Genomic DNA, 26,148 nt, shown 5'->3' with positions numbered 1-26,148 from the left:
ATCACGGTGGTTTCTTTGTTGCTCTGCAACCACTCATCAGATGTGATAGCACAAGTGTAGGTTGAGTCAGCTGTATTAGCAGCAGCTTTTACAGTCAGTGTTGTAGTTTGAGAGTTGGAACCGTAAGTCTCTGCAGATACAACATAGTCGCTTTCTGACAAAGTTGTAACATCGGTGCCACTCTTCCTCCAAATAACAGCGTTTAGTTGATTATTAATTCCAGTAACAACGCATGAAATTACAGCATCGGTTCCAGATTCTTGTTCTTTGTTGATTGGAAGAACCTCTGAAAAAATAAGCGGTTTAAATATTTTTCTATCGCAGGAGTAAAACTTTGCTTATACGTGAACCAATTAAACAAAAATTTGTAGTTTCGATAAATGAGATATTTACTATTTAATAAAAATAGTAAAGTTTTCCGTACCTAGCGTCAGTAAAGTAAGGGTCATCTCATTGACAACATCGGGAGAGTACGTGGCATACTGACTAGATTTCAGTCTACACTTGAATTTATCCCCAGATGTAAGCGAGCCTATTTTTGATGTCGTGATGGTCAACGAAGATGATTTGCTTCCCAGGACATAAGCCCCCTGATCAATAACGTAATTGTTGGTGTCAGAGATAGATATCTCGTTATCATCAGGTCCTATCCAAGTGACAGGAGTTTCTGCTGACAAACCAGTAATACCACAGGTTATAGCTTGATTAGTAGCAGTAGTGATAGATTGATCCTCAAATGTAACGACTGAAATTATAATGGCATGAAATCAACTGCAAAGACACAAAGCCACAAGGGTATCTTGTTTTCCCTGCAAGAAAGACCCGACAGCTATTCTGACTCTATTTTACCCTTATTTTCAGCTCTATAATTTGAAAATTTATATGCTAATCTTACTAAACCAGCGTGAGTATATGTATATGTTTGCTTTATTTAATATAAAAAGAATAACCAAACAACTGATGAATAGTCATTACCGAAAACGTTCAATATCACACTCGTCTGTTGATTGGTCACAAGCCACTCATCAGATGTGATAGCACAAGCGTAGGTTGAGTCAGCTGTATTAGCAGCAGCTTTTACAGTCAGTGTTGTAGTTTGAGAGTTGGAACCGTAAGTTCCTGCAGACACAACATAGTTGATTCCTGACAAAGTCGTTACGTCGGTGCCGTCCTTTCTCCAAACAACAGTATCAAGCTGTCGACTGACGCCGGTGATGATGCATGACACAGTAGCATCGGTCCCAGATTCTATTTCTTTGTTTGTTGGTTGAACATCTGAAAGAAAATGATTGTTACATCGCCTGGAAAATTATCGTCGATTCATTCGCCATAACTTCTCTATATGGAATTTATCAGGCCCTTAATAGTTATACTAATAATGCGACAAAACAAGAAAAGAAATAAGGCACAATATATTACCAAGAGTAAGGAAGGAGAGTGTCATTTCCTTGACTACATCAGAAGAATAAGTAGCGTACAGACTAGACTTCACTCTACACCTAAACCTATCTCCGGAGGTCAACGTTGCAATTTTGGCAGTTGTAATTGTCAGGGTTGCAGCTTTGCTTCCGAATATAAGTTTTCCCTGATTGATGACGTAGTTGTTGGTATCAGTGTCGGTGATATCGTTATTGTCAGGATCTATCCATGTGACAGATGTGTCCTGTGACAATCCACTCAAAGTACATGTTATCGTCTGGTCCGTGGCAGTTGTAACAGTTCTGTCCTCCAATGACACAGCTGAAAGTGAAAAATAATTTAAACGAATAATTTAAACTCGATCTTGAGATTCATTCTTAGATTCAGGATGTTCTACCTACTACTGGAGTAACATCTAAGTACATACTTTTTTAAAAAGATCTCCTGAAAGATACTCACAGAACACGTTCAATGTCACAACAGTCCCCTTGTCCGTCTCCCGATGCTCATCAGATGTAATAGCACAAGTGTAGGTTGAGTCAGCTGTATTGACAGCAGCTTTTACGTTTAGAGTCGTGGTCTGAGAGTTGGAACCGTAAGTCCCTGCAGATACAACATAGTTGCTTCCTGACAAAGTTGTAACATCGGTACCATCTTTCCTCCAAACAATAGCGTCAAGTTTACTGGTTATTCCGGTAACGATGCAAGATATTGTTGTCTCAGTTCCGGTTTCGATTTCCTTGTTAGTTGGTTGAATGTCTGAAAATGTTAAAATTATACTCAAAATCAAAAACCATAATTCAGCAAATTGTCTTCTTTCTGATTTACGCATTAAAATATCACAAAGTCAATAATTAACATATCATACGAACGAAATCAAAGATTAAAGTAAAGAGACAAAATTGATTACGTATACCAGATTTGACTTACTTAGACCCAAAAAGGTAAGAGTCGACTCCTTCACCACATCAGGAGAATAGGTTGGATAAAGAGAAGATTTCAATGTACATTTGTACACAGATCCAGTAGCGAGTGTCGCTAACTTTGTTTGTTTGATGGTTAGTGTTGAGGCTTTGCTTCCAAAAACAAGATTGCCTTGATCAATGACATAGTTGTTGGTGTCAGAGTCAGATATCTCATTATTGTCAGGATCTATCCAAGTGATTGGAGTGTTTTGTGATAGTCCACTGATAGTGCAGGTAAGATCTTGATCGGTTGCAGTTGTCATAGCCTTATCATCAAATGTCATGCCTGAAACGTTATATAACTGGTAACATACGTGTAGATGCGATCCATTTTACCAAAACTCATATTAGACTCGGAGAATCACAAGTTAATGTTGTCAAAGGATGAATGGTCTTACCGAACACATTTAAAGTCACTAAAGTTTCTTTGTTCGTTTCTTGGTACTCGTTGGAAGTAATAACACAAGTGTAGGTAGAGTCAGCTGTATTACCAGCAGCCTTTACAGTGAGTGTTGTAGTTTGAGAGTTGGAACCATAAGTTCCTGCTGATACATCATAGTTGTCTTCTGACAAAGTTGTTACATCGGTTCCACTTTTCCTCCAAACAACAGCTTCTAGTTGTTTAGTAGTTCCAGTAACTATACAGGATAAAGTAGCATCTGTTCCGGTCTCTACTTCCTTGTCCGTGGGCTCAATGGCTGCAAAAGGTTAAGTTTACAAAAAGGTATCATTTGCGAGTCATAAACGAGCAGTTGAAACGAATTTATAAAACACAATTACATTATTTAATATCCGGAACCCGGATTGGAACATAATTTATGAGTCACATTGTCTTTTATCTGAAGAGAGCATTTTCCCTTTGTCGCATGTACGGAATTATCAAAAATTTTCATCAGAAATACCAGAATTATATTAAATATTTTATAATACTTCAAATTTCGAATTAAGACGTGAAAATGCCGACAAATAATGTTATACAGGGTTATCATTTCTTACACCAACCTAGTTCCAAAAACGTGAGAGTCATCTCCTTTACTACTTCAGGAGATATAGTGGGGTAGAGCGCGGACTTTAGTTTACACTTGAATACGGACTCTGTTGTTAGAGTTGACAGTTTGGCTTCTTTGATATTCAAAGTAGAAGCTTTATTGCCAAAGACATAAGTTCCTTGATTTATAACGTAGTTGTTGGTGTCAGAGTCGGATATTTCGATATCATCAGGTCCTATCCATGTGATCGGTGTGTTTTGTGAAAGTTCAGTTATTATGCACGAAATTGATAGTTCGGTTGGAGGAGGGAGGGAAACATCGTCAAACTGGACAGCTGAAAATATTCGGTTTATGTATCACGAATAATAATCGTTTTGCAGAATAACTTTAAAGTCTTAGAGAATCACCAGTATTTGACTTACTGAGCGTACTGAAACACGAAGAATAAAATGCTGGAAAGAAATTCAATTGCTTACCGAATACGTTCAAAATTACATCTGTCTGCTTGTTGGTCTGAAGCCACTCATTGGATGTGATATCACAAGTATAGGTAGAGTCAGCTGTATTAACAGCAGCCTTTACAGTGAGTGTTGTAGTTTGAGAGTTGAATCCGTAAGACCCTGCAGATACAACATAGTTGCTTCCTGGCAAAGATGTAACATCGGTTCCACTTTTTCTCCAAACTACAGCGTCAAGTTGTCGGGTGATACCAGAAATAACACAAGAGATGGTCGCATCAGTTGCTGATTCAACTTCCTTATCCTTGGGTTCGACATCTGAGGATATATTGAATTAATTAAAACCTAAATATACTTTTAAATGAAGAGATTTCTGCAAGATAAAATTATTTAGGACCTAGTGCAGAACATAACTTTACCCATCAAGTTCGACATTACCTAGCGTCAGTAAAGTAAGGGTCATCTCATTAACAACATCGGGAGAGTACGTGGCATACTGACTAGATTTCAGTTTACACTTGAATTTATCTCCAGATGTGAGCGAGCCTATTTTTGATGTCGTGATGGTCAACGATGATGATTTGCTTCCCAGGACATAAGCCCCCTGATCAATAACGTAATTGTTGGTCTCGGAGATAGATATCTCGTTATCATCAGGTCCTATCCAAGTGACAGGAGTTTCTGCTGACAAACCAGTAATACCACAGGTTATAGCTTGATCAGTAGCAGTTGTTATTGATCTGTCCTCAAATGTGACCGCTGAAAATAGAGAATTGATAAAAATCTGATCAAAATTTCTTCAGATTAATCCTGAATTTTGTTTCACAATTTATCAAGATCGCTATAAATTAAGCTATTTAAATGCATGTCATCCAGAGGGAAAGTCGCTCGATCTATTTTTGTCTTATATCTGTTACTAACCAAATACGTTCAGGATGACATTTGTCTCTCTATTTGTCACCAGCCATTCATTAGATGTGATAGTACAAGTGTAGGTTGAGTCAGCTGTATCAGCAGCAGCTTTCACTGTAAGTGTTGTAGTTTGAGAGTTGGAACCGTAAGTCCCAGCAGATACAACATAGTTGCTTCCAGACAAAGTTGTAACGTCGGTACCATCTTTTCTCCAAACAAAAGCATCCAATTGTTGGCTGATGCCGGTAATCACACAAGAAATGGTTGTATCTGTTCCTGTCTCTACTTCTTTATCGGTTGGCAAAACATCTGAAATTAATATAGTCAAATATCAATGAACAGTTCCATATGAAATCAATATGAAATCTTTTCGATATTTAAAGATTTCAAAAGATATATGTATATATTTCAAACTATTACACGTAACTCACCCAGTGTTAGCAGGGTCAGAGTCATCTCATTCACCACCTCCGGGGAGTCAGTAGGATAGATAGCAGACTTCAGTTTACATTTGAACACTTCTCCTGAAGATAGAGAAGCAAACTTGGCTGTCTTGATGGTCAGAGTTGAGGCTTTGCTTCCAAAGATGAGATTGCCTTGAGCAATGACATAGTTATTGGTGTCAGAGTCTGATATTTCATTGTTATCAGGATCTATCCAAGTAACAGGGGTGTCCTGTGACAATCCACTGATCGTGCAGATAAGATCTTGATTGGTTGCAGTCGTGACAGATTTGTCTTCAAAAACAACAGCTGAAAGATATGGTTGCGATAATAAATGGTGAAACTGACATGGAAGAGGAAAATATTTCTGTCTATTAAGCTTTAAAAGAGTAACTACGTTAATATTATAGAAGAGAGAATACTTACAGAAAACGTTCAGGATAACATCGGTCTGCTTGTTGGTCTGAAGCCACTCATTAGATGTGATAGCACAAGTGTAGGTTGAGTCAGCTGTATTAGCAGCAGCTTTTACACTAAGTGTAGTAGTTTGAGAATTGGAACCATAAGTTCCTGCAGATACATCATAGTTGCTTCCTGACAAAGTTGTTACATCGGTGCCATCCTTCCTCCAGACAACAGCATCAAGTTGTTGAGTTATACCAGAAATGACACAAGAAATCGTAGCATCTGTTCCCGATTCTACTTCTTTGTTCTTAGATTCGACATCTGAGGAAAGACGTTAAAGAAAATGCTTACCTGCAGTGGTATTCTGCATCAATTATCATTTGAAGGTGACTAGAAATACGGAAACAAAAAATAATCATTGTTTGGGCTGCAAGGTTTTTGACAAAGCAATATGACTGGATGTACCTAGATTCAAGAAAGTAAGAACCATCTCGTTCGTCACATCAGGAGAATACAGAGAAAACAGAGAGGATCTGAGTTGGCACTTGAATCTATCTCCGGATGTAAGACTGCTTAATTTGGATGCCGTGATGGTTAATGTTGGTTGTTTGTTCCCAAAGACATAAGTGGCTTGATCAATAACATAATTGGGGGTGTCGAGTACAGAAATTTGGCTGTTGTCAGGATCTATCCATGTGACAGAGGAGTCTTGTGATAGTCCAGTGATGGAACATGTAATCGTCTGATCCGTTGCAGTTGAGACAGTTCTGTCCACCAGTGACAGTACTAAAAATAATAATTTTATTAAAAACTAAAACATCTAAAAATTTAAATATAAAATTATTGATAATTTGCAGAGTGAAAGATTAAATAAAAAATGAATGTGAAGTCTTTAAAACATATTAGGTATTAGTTTCCAGAAGTGACCTACCAAATACGTTCAGAACCACAGTTGTCTCCCTATTCGACACAAGCCACTCATCAGATGTGATAGCACAAGTGTAGGTTGAGTCAGCTGTATTAGCAGCGGCTTTTACAGTGAGTGTTGTAGTTTGAGAATTGGAACCATAAGTTCCTGCAGATACAACATAGTTGCTTCCTGACAAAGTCGTAACATCGTTGCCGTCCTTTCTCCAAACAATAGTGTCAATTTGTTGAGTTATACCAGAAATGACGCAGGATACTGTTGTTTCTGTCCCTGATTCCACTTCTTTGTTCGTAGGTTCAACATCTAAGGAAAGCATATTTGGTTACATGTACTGTTGTTGATAAACAAATTTTACTAAACTTATAGAAAATGCAAAGGAGCTAGCCTTTGAAAATAGTAATGTTTAAGTTCTTAATCTGCCATAAAGACTAAAAGAATCAGTAACAAGGTAATTAATACTGTACATTCGTGTCAACGTCACGTGGAATTAATGAAGATCGATAATGTTGTAGCATGTATTCCAAAGAAGTATATGCATTTGTATATGATTCACATAATTATACAAATTCACTTACCCAGGGTGAGAAGAGTCAATACCATCTGCTTCACAACAGCTGGTGACTCATCAGGATACTGCGAGGATGTGAGTTTGCACTTGTATAGCACTCCTGATGTCAGGGAAGCCAACTTGGCTGTTGTGATGGTCAGTAAAGATGATTTACTACCAGACAAATAAGATCCTTGATTAATGACATAGTTGCTAGTGTCGGAGCTAGATATCTCGTTATCATCAGGTCCTATCCAAGTGACAGGAGTTTCTGCTGACAATCCGGTGATAGCACAGGTTATAGTTTGATCAGTAGCAGTTGTTACGGATCGATCATCAAATGTGGCCACTGAAACAATCATCATAATCAGTTTAATGAGACATAATTAATGAGATCTATTATTGGTAACAGTACTGAAAAATCAATCGAGAATATGAGGTAGAATCAAAACGTTACTCACAGAACACATTCAATATCACATTTGTCTGCCTATCAGTGATAAGCCACTCGTTGGATGTGAAAAAACAGGTATAGATTGAGTCAGCTGTATTAGCAGCAGCCTTTACAGTAAGTGTTGTAGTTTGAGAATTGGAACTGTAAGTTCCTGCAGATACAACATAGTTGCTTCCTGACAAAGTCGTTACATCATTTCCACCTTTCCTCCAAACAACAGCGTCAAGTTGTTGAGTGATACCGGTGACTACGCAAGAAACGACCGCATCTGTTGCAGCTTCAACTTCCTTATTAACAGGTTGAACACCTGAAAGGGAAATAATCATAAGAAACGGTCCGCAAACACGAAAAACTGATTAGCATCAATTAAAAAAATCACATGACAAAAGACTGAAAGAGGAACCAAAGCGTTATACGTAGTATAGCCATACTACCTACTAAATTAAATTTATTCAATGACTTACCCAATGATAATAACGTCAGGGTCATCTCATTCACCACCTCCGGGGAGTCAGTAGGATAGAGAGCAGACTTCAGTTTACATTTGAACACATCTCCTGAAGAAAGAGAAGCAAACTTGGCTGTCTTGATGGTCAGAGTTGAGGCTTTGCTTCCAAAGATGAAATTGTCATGAGCAATGACATAGTTGTTGGTGTCAGAGTCTGATATTTCATTGTTATCAGGATCTATCCAAGTAACAGGTGTGTCCTGTGACAATCCACTGATCGTGCAGATAAGATCTTGATTGGTTGCAGTCGTGACAGATTTGTCTTCAAACACAATAGCTGAAAGATTTGGTTGCGATAACAAATGGTGAAACTGACATAGAAGAGGGAAATTTTTCTGTCTAAGCTTTAAAAGAGCAACTAAGTTAATATTATAGAAGGGAGCAATACTTACAGAAAACGTTCAGGATAACATCGGTCTGCTTGTTGGTCTGAAGCCACTCATTGGATGTGATAGCACACGTGTAGGTTGAGTCAGCTGTGTTAGCAGCAGCCTTTACAGTGAGTGTTGTAGTTTGAGAATTGGAACCGTAAGTTCCTTCAGAAACAACATAGTTGCTTCCTGACAAAGATGTAACATCGGTTCCACTTTTCCTCCAAACAACAGCATCAAGTTGTTGGGTGATACCGGAAATCACACACGAAACAGTTGCATCAGTGCCACTTTTTACTTCTTTGTCTATGGGCTGAACATCTGAAGCAAGAGCGGTTACTCAATTTTATTCTAACAAATTGTTTCCAGACAAGCCAATAGTACATGATAACAATCTCTAATCGTTCCCTAGTTAACTAGTTGCAAGCCAGGGACCATAAAACGCTGAATAAGCATAACTGATAACGCAAGCTAGATATAATGCACATTTAAAACATGAAGAGTATCAACTTTGATAAAAGATAACTGAGTTAGTTAATGCTATATTCAGAAGAGTTTCATACCAGTTCAGTATGAGTTAACTATCAATTGTTTTGCGGCAAATATTATAAAGTGAAACATCAAATGTTTTTAATGACTGAAGAGCCCTGCATTCTGCAATCTACATGTTGTTCAGATAAAACACTTACCCAGAGCGAGGAAGGAGAGGGCCATACTTTTGACAACATCAGGAGAGTGTACAGAGTACAAAGCAGATCTTAGTTCACACTTGAATATGTCTCCAGATGTTAGGGCGGCTATTCTGGCTGTTGTAATTGTCAAAGTTGGGGCTTTGCTTCCAAAGATGAAAATGCCTTGAGAAATCACATAGTTGCTGGTGTCAGTATTGGATATTTCATTATTGTCAGGATCTATCCAGGTAACAGAGGAGTCTTGTGATAATCCAGAGATCGAACATGTGATCGTCTGGTCTGTTGCCGTAGTAACCAATCTGTTCTCCAACGACATCACTTGAAAATAGAACAATTTTGAAAAAAAAACAGAATTAACAATTCTTGTAAACCTTGTAAACCTTGTAAACCTTGATAAGGTATCATATTCAAAACACGTGTAACAAGATATGATTGTCCTTCAACAGATCTATTTTTAAATGCTTTTCAAAATGTTAATAAATATATATCTTACCGAAAACATTGAGCAATACGGAAGTTTCCTTGTTCGTTTGAAGCCACTCATCAGATGTGATAGCACAAGTGTAGGTTGTATCAGCTGTATTAGCAGCAGCTTTAACACTAAGTGTTGTTGTTTGAGAGTTGGAACCATAAGTTCCTGCAGATACAGCATAGTTGCTTCCTGACAAAGTCGTTACATCGGTTCCACTTTTCTCCAAACAACACCATTCAGTGCTTGAGTAATACCGGTGATAACACACGAAATAGTCGTGTCTGTCCCTGATTCAACTTCCTTGCTGATAGGCTGAACATCTGTAAAAAGAAACTTCGTTAAAATTCATTAAAACTTGCTGTCAACTCAAGGTTCGAATGGATGGATAAACTTAAAATTGAAATGAAAATGTCACAAATCTATAAAGAAACATCAATGCACGGTTGTTCGAACTTACCCAATGTAAGTAAAGTAAGAGTCATTTCCTTTACAACATCGGGCGAATGAGTTGGATAGACTGAAGACCTCAGTTTACATTTGAAAACTGAAGTACTACTGAGGGATAACATTTTTCCTGTTGTTATGGTTAAAGATGATGACTTGCTCCCAACTGAATATGAACCCTGACTGATGACATAGTTACTAGTGTCGGAGCTAGATATCTCGTTATCATCAGGTCCTATCCAAGTGACAGGAGTTTCTGCTGACAATCCAGTAATAGCACAGGTTATAGTTTGATCAGTAGCGGTTATGAAGGATCGGTCAACAAATGTTACGGCTGAAATATTGATGATTAGTTAACATATGAATTCATAGCAATGATCGAACGAATCCAAAAAAGGATGAAACATCAATTTTTCAGCGAAAGGCATCCAAATTAAGTTTCCAATTCCTTACCAAACACGTTCAGGCGAACATTACTCTCCCTATCAGTAACAAGCCACTCATCAGATGTAATAGCACAAGTGTAGGTTGTGTCAGCTGTATTGGCAACAGCTTTTACAGTAAGTGTTGTAGTCTGAGAGTTGGAATCGTAAGTTCCTGCAGATACAGCATAGTTGCTTCCTGACAAAGTTGTTACATCGCTGCCAGACATTTTCCAAACAACAGCGTCCAGTTGTCTCGTGATACCAGTGATGACGCAGGAAATGGTATTTTCTGTTCCAATGTCAACTTCCTTGCTGATGACCTGGACATCTGAGAGAAAAAACGTAATGTTAAGACATTTAATAGAAGGGAGGAACAAGTCCAGATGATAGAAATTAATATCGTCTTCACTTTATTAATGTACAGTAAAACCCCGATTCACCGCTCCCCAATTAACCGCAAACCCCGCTTTACCGCGGCTATTTCCTTCCCCCAAATAGAGCTTAACATAGATAATGTAAACAAGCAAAACCCCGATTTACCGCAAACCCCGATTTACCGCGGCTTCATGCTTTCTCTCAAACACCGCAGAAAATCGGGGTTTTACTGTATGTATTTTTGAGTCACTGCTCCCGACAGCATTGACTGTTTATAATGAACAGCTAATATATGTGTTGCGTTAGAAAAGTGATATAGCATTTGCAGTGTATGGACATGACAGTTAGAAGTTACAAACTATAAGCAGCAGACACCAAGACTTAATAAATAGGACAAGAAAAGTTCGAAATGAAGATTTACTGCAGAAATATTCATAATGCACTCACCTAGAGACAGTAAAGTCAGAGTCATCTCATTCACCACCTCCGGGGAGTCAGTAGGATAGAGAGCAGACTTCAGTTTACATTTGAACACATCTCCTGAAGATAGAAAAGCAAACTTGGCTGTTTTGATGGTCAAGGTTGAGGCTTTGCTTCCAAAGATAAAACTGCCTTGAGCAATGACATAGTTGTTGGTGTCAGAGTCTGATATCTCGTTGTTATCAGGATCTATCCAAGTAACAGGTGTTTCCAGCGACAATCCACTGATCGTACAAATAATATTTTGATCGGATGCAGTTGTGACAGCTTTGTTATCGAATGCAACAGCTGAAAATGAATCATACGATATATCAATCATTCAGTTACGATGTAAAATAGATAGTGTAAATACATGTAAACAATAAAAAGTCAAACGATTACTCTTGCAATGAACCCATACAAGGACAAATTGATTGAACAGTTTGAACTCCGAAATTCGAATTTATAAGATTTTTTACCGAAAACGTTAAGTGATACGGCCGTTTCCTTGTTCGTTTGAAGCCACTCATCTGATGCGATAGCACAAGTGTAGGTTGAGTCAGCTGTGTTCGCAGCAGCTTTTACAGTAAGAGTTGTTGTTTGAGAGTTGGAACCGTAAGTCCTGCAGATACAACGTAGTTGCTTCCAGACAAAGATGTAACATCGGTTCCAGCTTTCTTCCAAGCAACAGCGTTCAGTTGCTGAGTGATACCGGTGATAACGCACGAAATAGTCGTGTCTGTACCCGACTCGACTTCTTTGTTGATAGGCTGAACACCTGAAAGGATAGTTATCATTAAAAACAGTCCTCCAAGAAAACAAACTGTGGAACAGCAACTTTTCATGGCAACATTTTATAAAGGAACATTACTTCTTACTCATCCGTATTAAGTCACACTTACCCAATGATAATAAAGTCAGAGTCATCTCATTCACCACCTCCGGGGAGTCAGTAGGATAGAGAGCAGACTTCAGTTTACATTTGAACACATCTTCTGTAGATAGAGAAGCAAACTTGGCGGTCTTGATGGTCAGAGTTGAGGCCTTGCTTCCAAAGATAAAAGTGCCTTGAGCAATGACATAGTTGTTGGTGTCAGAGTCAGATATTTCGTTGTTGTCAGGATCTATCCAGGTTACAGGAGTGCTTTGTGCTAGTCCACTGATAGTGCAGGTCAGTAGCTGATCTGTAGCAGTTGAAACGACTCTGTCCTCCAATACAACAGCTGAAAATAAAAGTTTGTTATATAATGTCAACAAAGTAATGGTCATTAAATCTTTTTTAAAGTATGTATATTGTTTATTGTATATGTTTCACTATGATATTGAGAACTCCTTAATGGTTTTTAAAATCCTTACAGAATAAGTTCAGAACCACAGTTGTCTCTCTATTTGTTTCAAGCCACTCATCAGATGTGATAGCACAAGTATATGTTGAATCAGCTGTATTAGCAGCAGCCTTTACAGTGAGTGTTGTAGTTTGAGAGTTTGAACTGTAAGTTCCTGCAGATACAACATAGTTGCTTCCTGACAAAGTCGTTACATCTGTTCCACTTTTCCTCCACACAATACTGTCCAGTTGTTGGGTGATACCCGTAATAACACAAGAGACAGTGGCATCAGTACTAGTCTCCACCTCTTTGTTTGTAGGTGTGACCTCTGAAAAAAGGAAAAATTATATTCACTCAAAGCATTAACGCTCATAAATCTCGATACCACCACCTTTATGTTATAAAACTTCCCTCAACAGAAAAACACAATTGTAATCAGTATCTGAAGAAGTTTTGCCTCCGACCAATAACATACCCAAAGCAAGCAGAGTAAGAGTCATTTCCTTTACAACTTCTGGTGAATCAGTAGGATAAGCTGCAGACTTCAGTTTACATTTGAAAACTGAAGCAGCGCTTAGGGTGGAGAGTTTTCCTGTTTTGATGGCCAAAAATGATGACTTGCTACCGAGTTGGTATGCACTTTGACTGATGACGTAGTTGCTAGTGTCAGAGCTAGATATCTCATTATCATCAGGTCCTATCCAAGTGATGGGGGGTTCGGCTGACAATCCAGTAATACCACAGGTTATAGTTTGAGCTGCAGCAGTAGTGACAGATTGGTCCTCAAACGTAACGGCTGAAATAAATACAAAAATTATAAATTATGTAATTAAATAATTACAAAACTGCGAGGGACATAATTCATTACACGAGTAATTGACAAAACTTTTTCAATCGTTTGAATCTGTTAACAGTTGGTTAAAGATGTAGAAAAAAAAGCTGCTAATATTCTTACCGAATACGTTGAGAATGACATTGGTCTGTGAGTCAGTCACAAGCCATTCATCGGATGTGATAGCACAAGCGTAGGTTGAGTCAGCTAAATTAGCAGCAGCCTTTACAGTCAGTACAGAAGTTTGAGAGCTGGAACCGTAAGTTCCTTCAGAGACATCATAGTTGCTTCCAGACAAAGTAGTGACGTCGGTGCCAAACTTCTTCCAAACAACAGCGTCGAGCTGTTTCGTGATACCAGTAATTACACAAGAGATGGTAGTCTCTGTGCCAATATCAACTTCTTTGTTGATTGCCTGAACGCCTGAAAGAGAAATTGAAGTTTAAACATTTGATCAATAAAAAAAGTATCTGTGGAAGCCTATTACTCTGAATTCAATAAAGCAATAAGAATGATTTATAAAAAGATGATGTTGCAAATTATATGCTTCTTGCTCACCCAGTGTTAGCAGGGTCAGGGTCATTTCATTCACCACCTCCGGAGAGTCAGTAGGATAGAGAGCAGATTTCAGTTTACATTTGAACATATCTCCTGAAGATAGAGAAGCAAACTTGGCTGCTTTGATGGTCAGAGTTGATGCCTTGCTTCCGAAAATATAAGTGCCTTGAGCAATGACATAGTTGTTGGTGTCAGAATCGGATATTTCGTTATTGTCAGGGTCTATCCAGGTAACAGGGGTGTCCTGTGACAATCCACTTATCGTACAGAAAAGATCTTGATCAGTTGCAGTGGTAACAGCTCTGTTTTCAAATGCAACAGCTGAAAATCGAAAGTTGGTTATGCAATATAAATATAAAAAAGGATTAACAAAATGAAGTGTTAGTACTCGAATGATAACGTTTTTTTGTGTTCATTTCAGCAATTTTTAGTGTACTATAGAATCCTTACAGAATACGTTCAGAACCACAGTCGTCTCCCTATTTGACACAAGCCATTCATTGGATGCAATAGCACAAGTGTAGGTAGAGTTGGCTGTATTAGCAGCAGCCTTTACAGTAAGTGTTGTAGTTTGAGAGTTAGAACCGTAAGTTCCTGCAGATACATCATAGTTGCTTCCTGACAAAGTTGTAACATCCGTTCCATCTTTTCTCCAAATGATAGTGTTCAGTTGTTGGGTGATACCAGAGATAACACACGATATCGTTGTATCTGTTCCAGATTCCACTTCTTTGTTTGTAGACTGGACATCTGAAATGAATTTAGTAAAACATTTTACTCTCGGGGTTCTTCAGTGTCCTTTTTCCGTACAGAAATGTAGACAACGAGTTGAATTTTTGCATCACTACCCGGTTAATAATTGAATAAATAATATCTCATAAAAATGTGTCTTCTTCAACTTACCTAACACAAGTAATGTCAGAGCCATTTCTTTATTCACGTCAGAGGAATATGTAGGATACAGAGCAGACTTTAGTTTACACTTGAATGTGTCTGCGGATGTTAATCCGGATATTTTGGCTGTTTTGATGGTCAAAGTTGAAGTTTTGCTTCCCGTTATAAATGTTCCTTGATTTATGTCGTAGTTATTAGTGTCTGTGTTGGATATTTCGCTGTTGTCAGGATCTATCCAGGTAATAGGAGTGTCCAGTGATAATCCAGAGATCGAACATGTAATCGTTTGATCTGTCACCGTAACAATCGATCTGTCTTCAAAGGTAGCACCTAGAAGAGATTAGATTTTATTTATGGCATTTTCCCGCAAATGTGTTTTTTTAACAACTAAATTTTGTTATACTTCAAAAATCTAAACTGGGTGTAAATGTTGTTCATGTTCAATCTACTAATCCAGAAATTAGGTAAATCAGCGTGTCTTACTGAAAACATTTAGAGACACAGTCGTCTCTTTGTTTTGTTCCAGCCACTCAAAAGACGTGATAGAACAAGTGTAGGTTGTGTCAGCGGTATTAGCAGCAGCCTTTACAACAAGTGTTGTAGTTTGAGAGTTGGAACCCCAAGTCCCTGCTGATACATCATAGTTGTCTTCTGACAAAGTTGTTACATCGGTTCCATCTTTCCTCCAATCAACAGCTGTCAGCTGCTCCCCGATTCCGGTCACGATGCAAGATAAGGTTACGTCGGTACCAGATTCCACTTCTTTGTCAGTTGGCTGCACCTCTGCAATTAACAAAAATTATTGATGAAACTGGTTCAACACAGTACTTTTGGTAAGCAATGCTTCAGGATTAAGGAATGGAGTATCGTAAATTACAATTTCAGAAAGAATCGGTTAGTGAAAGCCTGAAACCTCTTTGAACCTCAAATTATGACAGATTTATACATCAGTGGCCGGTGGCTTTAATATTGATAACATACCAAGAGTAAGAGCTGTGAGAGTCATTTCATTGATAGATTCAGGCGAGTAAACCGGGTAAACCGCGGACTTTACTTTACATTTATACACCGTGGTCTCGGCCAAGGACTGCATCACAACCTTCTTGATGGTGAGGAAGAACTCTTTGCTTCCGTCGATGTAGTTGCCTTGGTTGAGGACGTAGTTGTTGGTGTCGGAGTCGGATATTTCGTTGTTGTTTGGGTCTACCCAGGTGACGGTAGTGTCAGCAGACAAGCCGGTTACAGCACACGTGAGGACTTGATCGGAGTTAGCGACCACAGTCTTGTCAGGGAAATTAATCGCTGAAAGATATGTAATTCAGAGTGGCAGAATCAATTTCCTTCTGCTCAAGTGTATGGTTTCGATTAAAGTTTTGATTGGGTGTTATACCCAGTATTGGATATTTTAGTCTGATCTGATGATGCTTACAATTAGTTTTTATAGATTCCTGAATCATTTCGATGATAAATTATACGAACCGAATGTGTTGAGAGTTACAGACGTCTGCTGATCAGTTACAAGCCATTCGTTGGAAGTGATAGCACAAGTGTAGGTCGAGTCACCAGAATTAACAGCAGCTTTAACAGCAAGGATTGTAGTTTGAGAGTTGGAACCGTAAGTTCCTGCAGATACAACATAGTTGCTTCCTGGCAAAGCTGTAACATCAGTGCTATCTTTCTTCCAAACGACAGTTGTCAATTGTTGGGTGATTCCGGTAATCACACATGAAACTGTTGCATCAGTTCCAGATTGGACCTCCTTGTTAATCGGTTGAACACCTGAAAAATAAAGCTCGTTAGCATTCTAACTTATTCAATATTCAGTTCCAATATTTTGAATTCCAATAAACAATGAGAAAGTACACTAATATAACAAAAAGACGGGGAAACTATCTTACTTAGTTCAAGAAGAGTGAGAACCATCATGTTCACAACGAAAGGAGAGTCGTCAGGATACTGGGCAGACTTCAGTTTGCATTTGTAATTATAAGTCTGTCCGGCATTAAACGTATCAAGCTTTGCTTTCTTGATCGTCAGAATGGAAGCTTTGCTGCCAAAGGCGTAGGTCCCTTGATCTATGATATAGTTATCAGTGTCAGTGTCGAGGATTGACAAGTTATCATTGTCCACCCAGGTGACGCTGGTCTCTGCAGAAAGGCCGGAGATGGTGCAGGTTAGCTCCTGATCTGAAGATGTCACTACGGATCTGTCGACAAATGTTACCGCTGAAATAATAATTAGTTGTCATAACAGAGTATATATATAGAGGTTTATGTTATAGTATAAGAAGTGTTTTCAGATTTAGCAGTTATTGCTGGTCATGTGGCAATGTTTTTTTAATCATAGTGAAATTTGTATCTTGCGTGATCAGTAAATATTTACCGAACACGTTCAGAGCAACACTCGTCTCCCTGTTTGTTATCTCCCATTCAGTGGAAGAGACTGCACAAGTATAAATTGAGTCAGCTGTGTTAGCAGCAGCTTTTACGGTTAGCGTTGTAGTTTGAGAGTTGGAACCGTAAGTCCCTGCAGATACAACATAGTTGCTTCCTGACAAAGTTGTAACATCCGTGCCAACTTTCTTCCAGACAACCGTGTTCAGCTGCTGAGTAATGCCGGTAATGACGCACGAGAGCGTAGCATCAGCTCCGGCTAGTACTTCAATGTTAGCAGGCCGGACTCCTGAGGGATTGTGTGATATGTTGACATATATCAAGTAATAACTTCATCATATCATTCAGAGGCACTAGAGTGTTTACCAATCCAAGATGGGATACACAGGATTTATGAACAATCGCAAGAATTTTCCTGATCAAATTATGTTACGAACAACAAGAACTTACCAAATTCGAGGATGGTAAGTGTCATTGCTTTAATGACCTCTGGTGAATCTGAGTACAAAGCTGATTTCAGTTTGCAGGAGTAGTTCACATCCGAAGAGAGGGTCCCTAATTTTGCTTTGAATATAGTCAGAGTTGACGCTTTGCTTCCAGCGGAATAAGAGCCTTGATTAACAACATAGTTGTTGGTATCAGAAGTAGATATCTCGTTGTTATCAGGACCAAGCCAGGCTATAGTGGTGTCTTGTGATAGTCCAGTGATAGTGCAAGTGATAATTGTCTGGGCAGCAAGTGGAACCACTGACTTATCATTTACAGTTATGGCTGAAAATGTTGAGGGTTATTTTCATGTTTTTTAGGGGATTTTTATTGTTAGATAATTTACATTCAGTTCAGCTGGCATATTTTATATTTTGATCCATATTCTAGAGTAGTTGATAACTTAAACCACCAAATTCTAGGGATTCGATCTAAAAACAAACTGAAGTCGTCTTGTATTTGAAACTCACTGAATACGTTCAGATTAACAGTCGTCTCTCTGTCCGTAATCCCGTACTCATCAGAAGAAATAACACAAGTGTAGGTGGAATCAGCCGTGTTAAGGGCAGCTTTAACCGTTAGAGTTGTGGTCTGGGTGGAGGAGACTATAACCCCCGTGCTAACTACGTAGTTAATATTGGAGAGAGATGTGACGTCACTACCGTCCTTCTTCCAGGAGACTGCGTTCAGTTGCTTGGTGATACCACTGGCTACACAAGACAGGGTGGCGTCCGTGCCTGTTTCTACTTCTTTTTCGATTGGGATGACATCTGTTGGGAGTGTAATTGTGAAGAATACGATTTGAACAATACTGGATGTCGATATGATGCCAGTATCACATACCATCTTTCGCTAGTAAGCTTCAAAATGTCCATGTCAACTGTCAAGTCATGATCAGCTTTAAACCGCATCAGCTATTTTACGTGTTTACAAAATACACGTAAAATTAAAAATATAAATCACAAGCGAACTCACCGAACACAACGATCTCAGCCTCTCCACTGAACACAGTGCCCTGAGACAAGGTCTGACTTCCGACCGTCTGGGTCGGGTAAGTAGCAGCACACTTGTACACTCCGGCGGTGCTCAGGGACAGTGTTACGGGGTATGTGGAGGTGTAGAGCTGGTTAGCTGCTACTGATTCTGTGTTACCAACCTGGGGGAGTGACTGATGGGTCAGAGATACTGTTTACTTGTTTAGCACATGAGGGATCATAGGGCTCGTTTAAAATTGAGGGAGTAACTGCTCGAAACATCAATAGCATTAGCATACAGCCTTGCTCTTTCAACACGTATAAGTCGTATCTTATTTGGCGCGGGTGCAGAACGCGGGTCAGATAACCGCACTTTGTTCGCTCGTTTCTTGTGCCATGAATATTTACCATCAGCTGATGGTAAATATCAATAACCCGGACGATGAGACATGAACCAGTTTAAAGTTCCGCTGATAATTCATAATAGTAATAGGGCCAAAACTCACTTGCATATCAAAAATATTAATGAACAAGTTATACTCCAGTAGCAGGGAATAGTTGAGTGTGCACTTCGATGTACACGATTTCTGACAACACAGGGTTGTTTGTTAGATCATTCTTAACCAAAATCGATTAGGTACGCAATTTGTGTCGCTAGACATAACCCTACAGGGCAAATTTTCTAAATTACCCTCAGTCGCGTATACGGGATTTTTGTATTTCAGCTCCTAAAGGTCATAGAGACTTAAACTTTAGCTTAAAATTACCGCAATGGCCACATTTATATACAAGTTATGAAGCAACATAAGGTCTCCAGTGCTTCGTTTTATAGATATTGACAAAAAACTGTTTTTTGGCTCAGCGAACCAAAAATGGCACTGAATTTTGGTAACTTGAACTAGGAAGGTCGTAGAGACTTGAATTTTAGCTTAAAATGACCGCAAACATCATATTTATATACAACTTATAAAGCAATATAAGCCCTTTAATGCTTATTTGTTAAGATATTGACAAAAATCAGTCATTTTGGCTACACGTGTTAGGAAAAATACCAAATTGGGCAACTACTTTGGTCTTTTTTTGACAAGTTTTGTGCTCAAGTTATTAAAATGTGCTTTGCAGTTGTATATCGGGTGTTTTCTTCCAATATGGGTTTCGGTATAAATCCGGAAGCACCCGGTTCATGGTTGATAAGGGCTAAAAACCCTGAAATGTCAGGCGATGGGCGAGACAATTGTCTGAATTTGGTTATAAAATCACTCTTTGTTGATACATGTTTCGTATCCCAATATCAGAGATAATATGCCTTCGGCGGCCTTCGGCGGATAATATGCCTTCGGCGGCGCGCGCTTCGCGCGCGAAAAGTGGCATGCAACGTATGTCAAACTCTTTGCTAGGGTTTGCTTTTTTTCCGCTACATCGATCCGCTTTCTTACTACTAATCATCCCCCTCTACATCATTCACTTTTAGATACATGATTTCTATAAGTTCTTGAAGGTACATCCGGCATGATGTAAACTACTACTACTACTACTACTATGTCGGAGCTAAGTCCGATCTACGCCAGAAAACCCCCTCCATATATCCCTGTCCCGCATCAGGGTTCGCAGTTCCTCTTTAGAGTTTGTCCCAACTTCCTTCAGTAACATAGACAAGTAGCTTTGTCTTGGTCGGCCTTGCTGTGCTCTACCGTGCGTAGGTTCCCATAAGACTAAATCACTGGCAAGTAGCTCAGGATGTCGGATGCAGTGTCCCGCCATTTTTAATCTCCTGCTTCGTAACTTGTTTGACAGCCTTGGGAGGCTACCATACAAAGTTATATTGCTGACCTTGTCCTTCCATGAGATACCCAGCACCATACGCAACATCTTTGTGTATGTCCCGTCCAAACTTTTCTCTTGAGCCTTTGTCAGTGTCCAGGTTTCTGATCCGTAGAGCAGTACTGATTCACAAGCCGCTATGAACAATCTAATCTTTAGGCTCTTTGAGAGTTTGGATTTCCAGATATCCTTCAGTCTATGTAGGGCACCCCACGCTTTTCCCTTTCTAACCCTTATCTCCCTATCTGTGCTCTCAATCCAGGAGCCTAAGTAGATGAAATCATCTACATTTTCTATGGCTTCCCCGGATCGACTTTGTAGGTCGCTAGATCGATCCTCCATATTCAGTGTCATGACCTTGGTCTTGCCTTCGTTTATGTGTAGTCCCACGCTTGCTGCCGCCGATTCTACTCTGAGCAGGAACTCGTTAGCCTTGTCCATGTCCTCAGATATAAGTGCTATATCATCTGCAAAGTCCACATCGGTGATGATCTTGGGCCCCACTCTTCTGCTTTTTCTACGTTCGAGGGTGAGTCCAAGTCGCTCCGCATCATCGCCTATGGCTTGCCTCATACAGTAGTCGATGACTATTGCAAAGAGGTAAGGTGCTAAGGTATCACCCTGTAACACACCTGCAAGTATCTCGAACAATTCAGTTTCTCCGTCTGGAGTTAGGACTTTGGCCATTGTCATGATGTAAAGTCTATATCAAAGCATTTTAATGTGGTTTTAACAAGTTGCAAGATATTCAAGTTCACAAATAAAACAAAGATTGTAGGTTATCCTTCTATTACATATTGAGTAATTGTGGGCTTTTTGAGGGGGGAGGCTATAAAATGGCCAAATATAATTTAAACGTAAACGACCCAATAATAATATTAAAAGTAGAATGAAACTACTTAAAACTTATACAGATTTATGGTATCCTGTTTCAAGACGCTTGCTCCTGATTTGTAGCAACAATATCGACTGACCCCACGGGCCACGACGTTGTAATATAATTGTGGGTAGCCAATCTAACTACTGTTCTATAAGTTTTGAACGGTAGTTTGTAAAAATAATTATTTCCAAGGTAATACTAACCTTCAAAGGTACATTTTTAGTTATTATCAAATTATTCGGGTTGACAGTATTAAACATTTTGAATCGGGAAATCAAAGCGTAACTTTTTGATTACAGATAAACGTTGTGGATGCAGATGTTGTACAGTGTACATTAGCGTCATCTTAAATCTATTTTGAATGGAGTATCATACAGTAGTTCAACTATATAATTGCATATTCAGTATTCACCTACAAGCATAACTGTTTGGCGTGATAGGGTACATCTTTGAATGGTAGTAGGGTCTTTCAGCGACACAGCAATATCACTTCCATGGTAGTCCCCGGCTTATAACGGGTTCATAGCGGTATCAAACATGTTTTATGGGCCCAATCATCTGTCCATATAATGGTGTTTCTGGACAGATAGATGGTGTATGATGCCCTCATGCTAATTTCAGTGATCTTCATGCAGGCCTTTTTCTCTTAAGTTTACACTCAGGTGGTTCATAAAGGTTTGGAGGCTGCAGTTGTAAATGCCTCGAGCTCCCACTCCTACTGTCTGGAGCTTGCAAGCCCATCCGTTGGCTTCTATCTCTTCTGTCAGCTGCTGATATCTCTTCATATTCTTTTCTCTTGATCAGCAAAGTTCTCCTCATTCAGATGCACCTTCTTCGCTTTATCTGAATAGATCACTACATCTGGTCTCAGTGGTATTACACTAATGTAATGTCTAACAATAACGTTTATAAGCGCTAAAATTTCGAACTAGCGGACCATATTCGGAGGAGATATTTGGGACAGTTTTTTTGCTTGGAAATACTGATTTAATCGAATTGTAACCACAACAATGACTCCCAATAATATTCTTATAGAAAATGTGGATAAATATTAAATATTAAAAAGAATACAGGTTTGACTATGAAGTTTCGTAAATAATCACGTAAAGAATAATAGGTAACCTACAGTCTTTGTTTGGTAAACCAATTTGGTATCTTTCCTCACATGTGTAGCCAAAATTACTCAATATGTAATAGAAGGATAACCTACAATCTTTGTTTTATTTGTGAACTTGAATATCTTGCAACTTGTTGAAACCACATTAAAATGCTTTGATATAGACTTTACATCATGCCGGATGTACCTTCAAGAACTTATAGAAATCATGTATCTAAAAGTGAATGATGTAGAGGGGGATGATTAGTAGTAAGAAAGCGGATCGATGTAGCGGAAAAAAGCAAACCCTAGCAAAGAGTGATTTTATAACCAAATTCAGACAATTGTCTCGCCCATCGCCTGACATTTCAGGGTTTTTAGCCCTTATCAACCATGAACCGGGTGCTTCCGGATTTATACCGAAACCCATGTTAGAAGAAAACACCCGATATACAACTGCAAAGCACATTTTAATAACTTGAGCACAAAACTTGTCAAAAAAAAGACCAAAGTAGTTGCCCAATTTGGTATTTTTCCTAACACGTGTAGCCAAAATGACTGATTTTTGTCAATATCTTAACAAATAAGCATTAAAGGGCTTATATTGCTTTATAAGTTGTATATAAATATGATGTTTGCGGTCATTTTAAGCTAAAATTCAAGTCTCTACGACCTTCCTAGTTCAAGTTACCAAAATTCAGTGCCATTTTTGGTTCGCTGAGCCAAAAAACAGTTTTTTGTCAATATCTATAAAACGAAGCACTGGAGACCTTATGTTGCTTCATAACTTGTATATAAATGTGGCCATTGCGGTAATTTTAAGCTAAAGTTTAAGTCTCTATGACCTTTAGGAGCTGAAATACAAAAATCCCGTATACGCGACTGAGGGTAATTTAGAAAATTTGCCCTGTAGGGTTATGTCTAGCGACACAAATTGCGTACCTAATCGATTTTGGTTAAGAATGATCTAACAAACAACCCTGTGTTGTCAGAAATCGTGTACATCGAAGTGCACACTCAACTATTCCCTGCTACTAGAGTATTACGACCACATTTCACAACCACTGTTCAATACAAACCTGTTGGTTGTCTTTTGTCCAGATAAGTGTGGCAGACCACTGGGATGACGCCAGGATACAAGACAGCGTGGTGGAGGCTGCAGCCAGCCCTTTGAAGAACTGAGGGTCTGTTGTGAAACCTGCGAGAAAGCTAGCGAGTCAGATTGGAAATGGGTGTGCAGGCAAAAACAATAATAAATAAAAGATTATTGGATCTAAAGCTTAGAATTACTGGGTACACAGGAATCAAACTTGATGTTGTTGGTAAGAGCTGGTTGATGACGACATATTTTAAATTTGAGGGAAGCGGAAGGCTCGATTTAGTCACATTCCAAATTGTGATTAATTTCAAAATGTATTTTCGATATAATTACAAAAATAATTATCTGGCGTTTGCATGGTTATCGTGGTTATATGTTATCGTTCCCTCCCATGTTCAATCGACGCACAATTTGTCCAAAATTTGAATCTTGGAGCAACTTAGCATTAGCAAGGATATAATCAACTTATATTTCCGCCATTATTGTTCGTCTATCATTGCTTGGGTCGCGCTCCCAAGTGCCACTACAATTCTAGAGCACCTTCTAAAAATATAATTTTCCCTTAGATTATGTATCGTGCTCATATAAATAATTGATTTTGATGTATTGTGAGTGTTTACAATCAAAAGTTCTTTAATTAATTTGACCGGGATGTGAATACCTTATTTCATTTTAGTGATACAGATTTTCCGACGATTTTGAAAGATAGCAGCACACTCAGATTATAGTAAAAGTTATTTTGTTTGATGTTGAACACAATATGATATAAGTTCATAAAAAGTAACAGGTAAAATTATTTTATCAATACAAACATGTAGTGCAACATACAAAATTCAAGAAAACTAAAAGCCACATGCAAATGCTAACAGAAGTGCCAGTTCCAGTTGTGTTGTCTGTAATGGTTTCTGTACTAGCGCAGTCTTCAGCACTCCTAGTTTTGGAAAAGACAGGACAATCCTTCATGATATTATATCGTTCTTTATACGTTGTTGTTAACGCATTGATCAAGTCTAGAAACGAAAAAAATGTTAAAGGTTCGCTTCCCTTCGCAAGATTTTCATTGCATCCAACTGTAGCTGTGCACTTATCCGTAATGATGGCACATTCTTGAACATCACTTTTGCAAGTTTCCTTCTTGTCGCAATGTTTTTCGGCAAAGTTTTTCCATTCATTATCGTCGGTGGAACAAGAATCAAACTCTGCCAGGTCTATAACACAAACATTACAAACAACCGGCTCCACACAGTTACCAGCCTCTTTACATAGAGAATCTGAATCAAGATTACACTCTTTATCCTCACATACCGAACACGTTGTAGACCCTTCTTCACATGCTAGTTCTGGAGGTTTACATCCCTGGGTTATTTCACAAGCATCAAACTGGGAATAGCACTCCCTCACCCCGGAAGGACAGTCCTGGAAGTCTTGACAGGTATCCGTAACGTCACTACCACAAGCTTGGTGGGTACAGGTGCTACAGACATGAGGAGGTTGCTCTATACATCCTCCGCCTGGTACACAGAGGGGGGTTGTATCCAGAGCACACTCTTCATCTTCACAAACAGAACAATTGTCAGAATCTTCCTCGCAATCGGTAATTTCCGGGGTTTTACAACCATAACTGATATTGCAGGAGTCGACCTTGGTAAAACACTGGCTAACACCAGCGGTACAGTTCACTAGCTCACAGGACTCAATGTTACTAGAATCCTGATCACAGATATCACTAATTGGTAACTTACACGTAGAACAGACATGAGGTGGGGGTGTGGTTGGAGTGGTCGGGTAATTACAGCCAACTTCCCCGCAGTTGGCCGTCACGTTACAATCCAGTCCCTCCTCCGCACCCTCGTGAGCACATATCTCCATCTCTACCTCGTTCTCGATACTATTGTTATCAAAAGTACATGCAGAAGAACACTTCAACAGACTCAACCCCATCTGTTATAGAATGATCTGGACCCATTGTTACCGAGGTGCAGTTATGCATTCCATAGTCGTCATCCTCTTCACAAGGCTGGGGTTTCTCGAGGCAAGACGATCCAAGCTCTTCATGCTCCAAATTATAGTAGGAGTATGACTTAGGACTTTCAGGGTCAAGGAGGGTTTCTCTTCTACATTGGTGGCAAAAGATGGTGAGCCCAGAGCCGAATAACGTTATTATTAGGATGAGGGATCGGGTCATTACATTGCATCTGATAGAGATGGGGATGATTAAACATTCTTTGCATATTTTATTAGATTTGACGTTTAATCTAGATCGAAATGAAAAATAATCCAGAAATTAAGATAAACGCTGAGAAGTGGAGCCTGTTCTCGTGGGATATTTCGACGGTTCATGTGGGTTGAATTATGATTTTGATAAAATCATTTTCCAACTCCAGATGTAAGTCAAGTTGGAATAATATGATTACAATTTGGTGACAATCTTTTGTACGATTTTGAGGATAATACCGAGATAAAACCAATATTCGCCGTCTTAAATTGCTTAGTGCTCAAATTCATAAAGCTTTAAGGATGT

At 39.0% G+C, this 26,148-nt stretch overlaps 1 protein-coding gene across 1 annotated transcript; it reads right to left on the bottom strand.

Annotated features, from left to right (window-relative positions):
• Positions 1-345: 345 nt before the first annotated feature.
• On the bottom strand, positions 346-25,568 carry LOC134815488 (mucin-3A-like). The gene is made up of 41 exons (XM_063824025.1): positions 24,878-25,568; positions 23,608-23,726; positions 18,733-18,913; positions 18,228-18,527; positions 17,722-18,042; positions 17,261-17,560; positions 16,777-17,103; positions 16,358-16,657; positions 15,860-16,180; positions 15,362-15,661; positions 14,888-15,208; positions 14,435-14,734; positions 13,985-14,305; positions 13,550-13,849; positions 13,070-13,390; positions 12,623-12,922; positions 12,169-12,489; positions 11,852-12,044; positions 11,255-11,511; positions 10,485-10,760; positions 10,207-10,341; positions 9,585-9,752; positions 9,089-9,205; positions 8,421-8,720; positions 7,985-8,305; positions 7,528-7,827; positions 7,095-7,415; positions 6,523-6,822; positions 6,057-6,377; positions 5,613-5,912; positions 5,175-5,495; positions 4,753-5,052; positions 4,270-4,590; positions 3,850-4,149; positions 3,387-3,707; positions 2,783-3,082; positions 2,350-2,670; positions 1,879-2,178; positions 1,420-1,740; positions 976-1,275; positions 346-745 (listed from the first exon to the last, which is right to left on the bottom strand). Exons 1-41 carry the CDS (start codon positions 25,566-25,568, stop codon positions 393-395), a joined length of 12,111 nt encoding a protein of 4,036 aa, XP_063680095.1. The 3' UTR covers positions 346-392.
• Positions 25,569-26,148: the final 580 nt, after the last annotated feature.

Source organism: Bolinopsis microptera, chromosome 5 (assembly GCF_026151205.1).
Source record: "Bolinopsis microptera isolate Bmic1 chromosome 5, MBARI_Bmic_1.0, whole genome shotgun sequence".
Lineage (NCBI taxonomy): Eukaryota > Metazoa > Ctenophora > Tentaculata > Lobata > Bolinopsidae > Bolinopsis > Bolinopsis microptera.
Note: the sequence above shows the minus strand (reverse complement) of the source record. Positions and strands in the feature narration are given on the sequence as shown.

Bases quoted from the DNA above. Each gene is read 5' to 3' on its own strand.
- LOC134815488 (XM_063824025.1), bottom strand. From the start codon at position 25,568: ATGGGGTTGAGTCTGTTGAAGTGTTCTTCTGCATGTACTTTTGATAAC. The intron at 18,528-18,732 runs GTGAGTTCGCTT...CACTCCCAACAG, and splicing joins GGCTGAGATCGTTGTGTTCG to ATGTCATCCCAATCGAAAAA. The intron at 11,512-11,851 runs GTAAAAGCTGCT...TTGTACGATCAG, and splicing joins CTCAAACAACAACTCTTACT to TGGATTGTCGCTGGAAACAC.